This window comes from Hyalella azteca, unplaced genomic scaffold (assembly GCF_000764305.2).
Source record: "Hyalella azteca isolate HAZT.00-mixed unplaced genomic scaffold, Hazt_2.0.2 contig2444, whole genome shotgun sequence".
NCBI lineage: Eukaryota > Metazoa > Arthropoda > Malacostraca > Amphipoda > Hyalellidae > Hyalella > Hyalella azteca.
In genome coordinates, this window is record NW_025932718.1 from 74441 (window position 1) to 84773 (window position 10333).

At 34.7% G+C, this 10333-nt stretch overlaps 1 protein-coding gene across 1 annotated transcript; it reads left to right on the plus strand.

Annotated features, from left to right (window-relative positions):
* Positions 1-1300: 1300 nt before the first annotated feature.
* On the plus strand, positions 1301-6853 carry LOC108671313 (lysoplasmalogenase-like protein TMEM86A). The gene is made up of 5 exons (XM_018158832.2): positions 1301-1417; positions 3538-3710; positions 4229-4422; positions 4719-4945; positions 5418-6853. The coding sequence occupies exons 1-5, from the start codon at positions 1397-1399 to the stop codon at positions 5637-5639; spliced, it is 837 nt and encodes a 278-aa protein (XP_018014321.1). The 5' UTR covers positions 1301-1396; the 3' UTR covers positions 5640-6853.
* The last annotated feature ends 3480 nt before the right edge of the window (positions 6854-10333 follow it).

Genomic DNA, 10333 nt, shown 5'->3' on the forward strand with positions numbered 1-10333 from the left:
TTGAAGGCTTCGGGTATGCAGGTAGCACACCTCCCAGCCTGAGCACAACTGGGGGTTTTGGACACTTCACTTGACTTCTAGATCTCTTTACCTCCTAGCTAGCACTTTCACAGCCAGTGTGGCAGTAAATTGTGAAAAGAAAATTAAAATTAGGCTTTTTTATTCACAGCCTGGTCACCACATTGCAGCTAAGCAGATATTGACCAAGGAGACGGATGGCAGCAGTGCGTTTCCTCATTGGGGCATCACCACCTCCAAGAGCTGAGGACAGCTCCCAGGGAAGAGACAGGCCCTCCAGTCTTGTGCGGAATTCTCTTCGTTGGTTGATGAACAGCGTGCAGTGCAGGATGAGGTGTCTGATTGTGCCCTCTACATTACATTCTGGACAATTACTGGAGTTGGCTAAGTTGAATCTGGCCAGATGAGCGTTAACACCAGCATGCCCCAGGCGCAGACGTGACACAGCGCATTCAACAGAACGTGGTAGTGATCCATAGTCCACATAGGATATCTCAGGTCCCAAGCTTCTTCGGAANACTCTCCATCATCTCAACCAACTCACCAGTCTCCACCACTCCAGATGACTCTGGAGGACCAAAACCTGACCCAGCAAGGCAGCCAGAATCTCCCATGATGAACCAAGTCAACCAACTTTAACTGAGTCAACTCCTTATGAAAAGGACCACAGGCACAAAACTCAAAGGATAATCAAAATAAAGGCAATAATTTGAAAACAAATGTAAATATTGAAACAGGAAACAAAACTGAAAAAAAATAATAATAGTAATAAAGTAAATAAAGAAAACAAAAATAATAAAGAAATAAAGCAAAGCAGACTGGCAAACCTCTGAGGGAGAAAGCCAGTCGTGTTTTATAGAGAAATAACTTGAAAATGATTATTTTAAGCAAGTGCAAAAGCTAATACTTTAAAATTAAATTCACCGGTTTTTAGAGAGCTCAAATGACGGACGTGCTATCGCCGTGAACGCAACTGACTTTCTCCTAAAATTTAGAAAGTATTGAAAAAAAAAAAGTAGACCAAGCAAATAAATTGCCGGATAGATGTTACTCAATCATTTTTACCCTAAAATTAAGAAGATTTAACTCTTTTGCAATGAAAAGTGTTCATATTGTTTGAACGTTATCAAATTATCTACATTTCGAGTCTTTTTAAACAAAAACTATGGTCTGAATTTCAAGCCTTAGTCATATCGTTTCAATGTTGTAGGCACAATTTAGGGTAAAAATTCAAGTTCGAGCAGAACTGCTGATGGCCAGTCTCAGCTGTTTTAATGACGCATTACAAGTTACAACCACGAACGAATGAACAGTGCGATCATCTGTTTAGCGTGCGTGCGTTCTTGATTTGAACCTCTTCGACTTTAGCACGGTTGTAATGACGACTCTCGCACAAGTAGTGAGTAAATCAGTAAATGTTTTTTTTTAATGTGGAAGATATTTTGCTGATGCATGTTGACGCAATTAAAGGGTAATGTGTTAGTTTTTACTTGGTCGTTGTAATTGCGCAAATACCAGGTTGGCTCATGTTTTATAGACCACTGCGACCAGGGTCACAGTGCCGCCGCTAGCTATAGGCTATAGCCGAGTGCCGATCCCAGTGGGAACATAAATTCAGTGACACGAAGGTCCATTCTAAAGGAAATATTACTCTCAGTAGCAGCACCAGCTTTCATTACACAACTAGGCTAAGTGAAAAATATTTCTATAAAAGTTGCAAATTATATAATTATGGAGTTTTTAAAGTCATGAAATAATTTGTTTTGCAGCATTGAAAAAGTTAATCAAGTTTTGTATTCACTCTTTGAAGTTTGAACCTTGAAGAACCAAGAAAAGTTCCTAGCCATGAATTTGGTAACTTTTTTATAAAACTACAGATTTTTTTTACAATTTTGGAAGTTAGCTCTTATTGATTTATAATTTATTAGCAATATTTGGTCATATTTGACTATTGAATTATTAAATGTGGTTGAAGCTATGTTTTCCAATCTCACTGCCTCAGGCTCTGAGCTACAACTTGATTTTCCAAGCCTAGAGTTTAGGGGTATTTTAGTATATGTAAAAAAAATTTTTGGAATAGTTTTTTTTTTCATGACATACTCTTTTCTCAATTTATTTCCTAGTATCAAATTTGCTTATTCTGTTTAAAAATAATTATTTGAATCTAAATTTTTTTAAATGACAAATTTTGGTCATTTCAATAGCCATTTTTATCAATTCTAGTTTTGAATTTTAAATATAGAATTATATTCTAACTTAGATCAAAATAGTAATTTAAAAAATATTTTAAGTGTAGAAAAATTGAAATTTTATTCATTGAAGAAAAATCAAAATCTCTGTACAGGTTGACTTCACAGTCTTAACCAAATTCATCTATGTTCTGTTTGTATTGAAGTTACCTCATCCTACCTAGATAGTAGAATATAAGAAAGGAAATTTACATTTACTGCTACTTTTATTATGATCTCCTAGTTTTTTACTAGCTGTTGAAAACACATTACAGGAACTCTAGCCATGGTACATATATACATAAGATTTACTTTGATTTACATTTCCTTATAGGAAAATTTTCTTTTGAAAAATTCAGTTGATATGTTTTATTGTAAGTTAGACTCATTTATCTCTAATGTATTGCATAGAATAATATGCGTTTAAAAATTACTTTTTAAAGACAACACTTCTGAACAATCCAGTGTCTTGGATGTTACACATTACAATGAATTTCTAATTTTATTTTCAAATATTGAAATTAAGATATCAAAATTTTGTAAATTTTCAAAATTATTTATTCTGTCAATTGATTTATGCATTGTCTCTGACTTTATACAATTGTGCAAAATTTCAGATCAATTGGACAGGTCAAATTGTGTCATATATGGATTATAAGATTTGTAGCAGACAAAATTATTTTTTATTTTTTTTTAATAATGAAAAAAATTTTTATTTATAAAATTATTTATTCTGTCAATTGATTCATGCATTGTCTCCAACTTTCCGCAAGTGTGCCAAATTTCAGATTGATTGGACAGGTAGATGTGTGTTAAATATCAGTTATAAGATTTGTAGCTGACAAAATAATTTTTTCAACTTTTTTTAAGATTGAAAAAAAAAATTTATAATTTTTAAAATCATTTATTTTGACATTTGATTCATGCATTGTCTCCAACTTTACCCAAGTGTGCAAAATTTCAGATCGATAGGATAAGTAGAAGTGTGTTAAAAATTGATTATAAGATTTGTAGCAGACAGACAGACAGACAGACAAACAAACAAACAAGAAATGAAATTAAAGAGAAGTGTTGTAATAAAAACAAGTAATAATTATAAGGCTCAAATGCTGCAATACAACTTGATGTATAAACCAATAAACCTTTATTAACTGTTATTATTTTACTTTAGACTAAATTTATATCATAGATAATTACTTGCTGTTAATTATTATAGAATTCACTATGAAAAAAAAATGTTCATAATAATTGTCTGTTATACATTTGTTCATAAAATTTATTGTGTGTGCAGCTCAAGAGTGGTGTGGGGCCAAAACTTGTACCTTTCTTCAAGACGGTCGCTATTTACTTTGTTGTGCTCATCCCTCATGAGCAGCACTTGGTGTTCAGGGCAATCCTCAAGGCCCTCCCTGTGATCTCACTCATTGCCTTTGTTCTGCTTCATGGCATGAGTTTTGGTGATGAGTATGTTACTTATTTACTCAACTTATTAGTTAGTATCTTTGAAATATTTGGTGATGGGTATGTTAATTATTTACTCAACTCATAAGCATCCCTGAAATATTTTGGTTATGAGTATGTTACTTGTTTGCTGAACTTATGTCACTGAAATGTTTTGGTGATGAGTATGTTACTTATTTACTCAACTTATAAGTATCACTGAAATGAACTTGGCTTGAAAATATTGGGGCAATTTTAGTTTTTTTAGCACAATTGAATGCACACATATTTCCAATTATTCACTAAATTTACCATAGTTTAATGAACTAAGCCATAAAATTAATTGATACTGTTTTAGGCTTAAATTCTGGGCCCTGTGTTCATAATATTTAGTTTGGTCTCTTAACCCCTGGAGGAAATAAAATACTATTGGTTATAGATTATTTCTAATTTATTCCTCTATGCCTCGTAATATACTCAAGTGACAAGTGAAAATAATTACCAATGCTTGCCACAAAAAAAATTTTTGGTTTTTGCCGCAGGTACTTCTACTCGCGCCGCATTCTCCTTGGTTTGATATGTTCAGTGGTTGGGGATGTGCTGCTGGTGTGGGACCATCTCTTCCTGCATGGCCTTGGTGCATTCCTTGTTGCTCAAATATTCTACATTTCGGCATTTGGCTTCAAGCCTCTCAACTTACCAGTTGCTGCAGTCTTGTACCCAGCTTTGGGTCTCAGTAAGTTGTCCAAGATGAAAAATTAGGTCTTAGTGTTACAGTTATTTTATATTGTCTTGCTTCTTTTTTATCTATCAATTTTCATTACTAAAGTTAGATGTGCATATTTTTAATTATTTCTCCATAGGTTTCATGGTGCACAATTTTGTGGTGTAAGCTTTAATCATGTTATTTTGACATCTGGTAGTGCATTATTTTTTGTGACTAGCATTAATGGCAAGGTTGGTGGGTTATTCAAAGCTGTGCAGATGCAAATATGAATAAATTTCTCTCATGAAGCTCGTTTATCCCCACAGGTCTGTACATAATAGTGCCGGAAGCTGGAGGTGCTCTTAGTGTGGGCGTATGCGTGTACAGTTTTGTACTGGCAACAATGGTGTGGCGCTCTGTTGCTCGGGTCCAGCTATTCGAAGAGCTCTGGACTTGGACAAAACTTTGCTCATGTGCTGGAGGAATCTTATTTGCCTTCTCAGACACATGCATTGGAATACATCACTTCCACTCCCCTCTACCTTACTCAGAGGTCCTTTTAACTAATATAATTAGGCTTCTGATTTGCATGAATTAAACTTTAACACTGGTCTGCTTTACTTCATGTCTATTCTCTTACAGCTTGGGTACTATTTAGTGTCAGATTGATATTAAAATAAAATTGATTTCACTATTTAATTAGATAGATCCTAATTTCTACTAACCACTCGAAAGGCCTGTTCAGTTTGCCATAAATTTAAGACCAAAATATGTTTGTAAACTTGGTTGAGTAATCTAATACCAAAACCAAACCTAGAAATTATGAACATTTGAGTAACTTTTATTTTGAATGGGCAAGTTTAGGTCATGAAAAGTGCATTGTTATAATTAAAATTGCATTTATTATATTATGAAAATTATTTCTGTAACTCAATTATGATATCCCTCTTCCCAATTATTAATCCATTTTTATCTTGATTCTGTTGGCAATTAGTGTAGACTGCTGATTGCATGTTATTTCTCAGGTCCTCATCATGGGCACTTACTACGCTGCTCAGTTGGGCATTTCCCTCAGTGTTGTGGACTGCAAGGCCAGCTACCTTGACTCCCTCAAGAGAACTGCGGGCATTGATGCATCGTCTGCTGTATTTGAGCAGTCAGTTTCTGGGGAGAACTCGACAAAGAAGCGCAGTGCAAGGCGTGCTGCCGAGATCAGTGTCAGCAATGCTGGTATTCATTATGATTAACATCGCAATACCGGGTCCTCCTCTCACTTAATGTTATCTTCTGTTGCTGTTTAAAGCTTCATAGACTTTAATATCGCCCTGTCAGATGTCATCGATATGTACATATGCATCTTGTACACGTATTATGATTGACAAATCTAATGTGCAGAAACCAAAACTACTTGCAGCATCAAGCCAACTATCCTGGTTTGATGCTACTTCATTAAAAAATTCCAGCATTCTTACATTTTTTCAACAGTTTCCTCCATGACTACATATTGCCTAGTCAATAAATTTTCTGAAATATTTAGACGTATATTAGGAGTGTTCAGTTTTTCTCTAGTTTCTATGTCAATTAATTAACAAATACTTCAGATGCATCAGTTATATTGGAGGTGACTATCTGTTAGACGGTGTGCTGGTTGACTCCATGTCACGTGGACGCTGACAAGCGAGGTCCTCTGTAACGTACAAGAATGGAAACACAATAATGGCTTCCTAGTTTTGTGGCAAACCAACCGTGAATTGGTAATCAAGATTTTCACAGCTTAAACGTATAAATAACCATTCGATTATAATTGATCTATTTCGTGCTGTTTTGTTAACAGTTCAAATGTTATTAGTCTTTCATAAGAAGAAAGTATTTGCTGTGTAGCCTGGCCAGACCAGCTATAGAATAATTAAGGATCCAACAGCAATAGAATGATAGAGACTGCGGCAAGAAATTACTTTATAGGCATAGCAATTCCTTAAAGGTTCAAATGGGTGGCATTTAGCTAAAATATAGCCATTATTTTTTCAAATTTGTTCCGAATAACTATTTTGATGTTGATTATTAAGGAAAACCGTATTCTTGGCCAATAGTATGAATTTATTTTCTCTGAATTCAGACGTGAACAAAACAAGGCGAGTGTATCATCTTTATAGCGAGCGTAGAATGTAAATGCCTTACAAGGAATATATTTGCAAATAATTTCACGCGCTTCATATTAGGAAGCTAGAATAATTAAAAATAATCTAAGGGACGCGTGTACTTATGGTTTATGCATGCATTTCTCTCTGAAATATTGTATTATCTTTGATGGGAATTAGCAATTAGAGACAATAGTTTGAAGTATATGTTTTGCTCAGTACTTTTTGACGAGTAAGTTCTTGGCCCTCACTCCTGGGTCTTCTGTGCAAGGGTCTACAACCAAGTTATTTATTATTTTAAGCATTACTTTTAAAAATTTATCGTTTGTAAATGACATCCATTGTAGTGATACGCCTTCTGAGACTTGTAGCCTTTTAACCTACAAATTTTTATTGCGTTCACCCGAAATTAAAAGTTTTTACTTCACCCTATATTTCAGATGACCTAAATTGTACTGAATATGTGTGAAGATTGGATGTCGTTCTCACAACCTGGATTTATTTGTAGTATCTGAGCTACATTCGAATTAAGTCAGACATTGTTTATTCTGTCGTTGATTAGAATGCTTGTGATGTTTGGGGTTGTGGCTAATTTAAACCAGTTTTACAGAACTGTTCGGGTGTATAATTTTTATTGAATAGAAATATTATGTCCCGTATAATTGATGTATTATATTGAAGTTACCTTAATCTACCTGCATTTCCGTACATTTTTGCTGTAAGATTAGCGTGGAGCGTCATCTCAACAAATCTCTTACCATTGCACTGCAGTGCACAGGATAGATACAGTGTACTCTCACAGTGCCTATTATTTTGGTATAACTTTACAGAGGTAAACACAACGCTTTAAAACACAACACAACGCTTTAAAACTCGCCCAAAGATACAGGTTTGATACACATTGGTTAGGGAAAAAGTATCTTTGAAAATTTACCTAACTATTTAATTATTTCACGAGTGGAAACTTTTTTATGTATTTAGTTGGATAGCTTCTTATAGGAGTACAAAAATAATTCTTTATGCCAGGGAAAATAAATTTGATAGGATGTTCTGTAAAATATTGTTCTTTCTGTTCTATATGTGTAACTTATTATTACTTAAAGTAATATATAGCTGAGTTATTCCCATCTGATCTATTGTTTCAACAATTTTGCTAGTCACATTTCTAATCTTAATTCTGTAATGGAACTTTTCAGTTCATTTCTGATCGTTTTTCTTACAAATACGAACCAAAACCGCTTGTCTTATTACTAAGTGGACGTGTTATCGCACTGTACAATTGTCTGAACCTTTGGATCTTTTTCAGGTCTTTTTTGACGGCCTAAATGTTTCCTGTACATATTTTAAGGATTAACTCGTGCCACAATCCAACTACCTAAAATTCACTCGTTATTCAAATTTATCACCAAAAATATATAGTTTCTTACATGTATTTACGCATGGAAAAAAACTTTTTATTCATTATCAAACTGAAATCGTTTTAAAATTTTACGTGGTAGGTATTCTTTAGTTATTATCGCAACCTAAAGCCGCCCGAGGAGTGATATCTTTCATCGGCATAAATTTTTCCTAATAGATTTCTTAATGAATCTAAGCTAACTGATCTGACCTTTGATTATCAATATTTTGTAAAAGTCAATTATTTTCTGTGATTCGTTTAGTAACCATTAGTTCCTATCTAATTGTCAACTTAATTTACGGCCTAATTCGTAACTACCATTGAGTCTATGAGACACGTTTTCATCCTCCATTTAAGGGTAGCATGACATACCATTTGATAGGTAACAGTGTTTGGTTTCGAATGCATCCATTGATGCCAATGCATCAAAATTTATGTTAATGCCTCAAAATTGATGCATCAGTAACCTTTTGCGTATTGGCAACGTCAACTGCGGTCCAAATATTCAAGGTAACTTATTTTCTCCAATTACAAAATTATTTGACCATTTATTGGCTGTTTGATTTACAGAACTTGGGGCCACATTTACTCTATAAATATATACACTCTCTCTGACAACCGCTCTGTCGCGTTCCGTTTGGACCTCGTAGGTTGACTTGCGTCGATGCTGCTCGTGGTCTTACCGTTCTTGTGACGCGAAATATTTTCTTGTCTATTCCAGTCCTTCGGTTTTTCTCTCAGCATATAGTTAGATTTTAACTCAATCTGTCGTTGATAGTAGAATCTTTTAATTTTGCTAGTAGTTATCTGGTTGCGATCAAAAAAGTATAATCTTTTAATCTTGCTAGTAGTTATCTGGTTGCGTATAAAAAAAGTAGAATCTTTTTAATCTTGCTAGTAGTTATCTGGTTGCGTATCAAAAAAGTATAATCTTTTAATCTTGCTAGTAGCTATCTAGATGTGTATAAAAAAAGTAGAATCTTTTTAATCTTGCTAGTAGTTATCTGGTTGCGTATCAAAAAAGTAGAATCTTTTTAATCTTGCTAGTAGCTATCTAGATGTGTATAAAAAAAGTAGAATCTTTTTAATCTTGCTAGTAGTTATCTGGTTGCGTATAAAAAAAGTAGAATCTTTTTAATCTTGCTAGTAGTTATCTGGTTGCGTATCAAAAAAGTAGAATCTTTTTAATCTTGCTAGTAGTTATCTGGTTGCGTATCAAAAAAGTAGAATCTTTTTAATCTTGCTAGTAGCTATCTGGTTGCGTATGAAAGCGTCGTTAGAACCTGAATCGTCCGTCGTCCTGGTCATAGACCTGCTTGATGAAAAAGCCTTGTTAATCTTACCTAACTAGATAGTTTTACGTCTTGCGTATCTGTAAGCTCTTGTTAAACGTTGCTTGAGCAAATATCAAGCCTTTCTTTTTTAGATCGCATCTTGTTGACAATCGTCCATCTTTTCTTCCCATTGTATGACGTTTTGTGTGGTACTGTGTACCTATTTTGCTGTGTGGTGCTATGTAGTATCTTCTACAGGAACTCTGACTGCAAAATTTCATGCTAGACAATTAGAGCTGGTGTTCAAAACGTAACGACGGCTATTTCTGTCTAAACCAAAGTTTAGCGCGTTTTTTATCACTGTAAACATATGTTGACTACATAGTAATATCTATCTACGCTCGCTATTGATTCCAGACTCAGGTTGTCAGTAGACACACTGCAACTAAACCTGTACCCAGCCAACTTCCGCCTGTGGTCTGGTGTAGATTCAACGGCTTTGCTCCCGCCTCAATTGTGATCGAAGAAAACTGCTGGTGATTGAGTCTCTCAATAAAGCATTTACTACCGAATACGTCGAGTTGAATCAACATCGAGATGATTGCTTCTAAATGCGTCGAGGTTGGTCGAATATGAGGTTAGTGTTAAAACTATTAATATTATTGTTTTAGGACACGTTGACATTTGCATTAGTCGTCTTAACATTTTAGTCATTGCCTCTCTTGACTTTCCAGAGTTATTGTCATCGATTGTTCTATTTAGAATCAGCCACCTGTTTTAGTATAATAATCAATAGTTGTTGATCCTATCATAGTTGAAATCCAATTATCCCATCCAATTCCTCCAGGAAATTCTACTTCTCGAATTCTTGATCATTCTTGTACTCGTCATTTTTGCGCTAGACGCTAATAGGCTGCCGTTGGAACGGCAATCTGTAGGTTGTGTTCTTTCCTGCATCTTGTTAACAGTGAGAGTAAAATACGGAACCTTGGTACGGTGAAATAGGCCTACAAATGGCATTCTTTTCTCGAAGCGACCTGAATCTGATAGAGTCCACTGTTTGTATTCACCGTGGTAATGTTTCCCATGCTTCCTTGATGCCGTTAAGTATTATGTTTACGTTGAAAGCT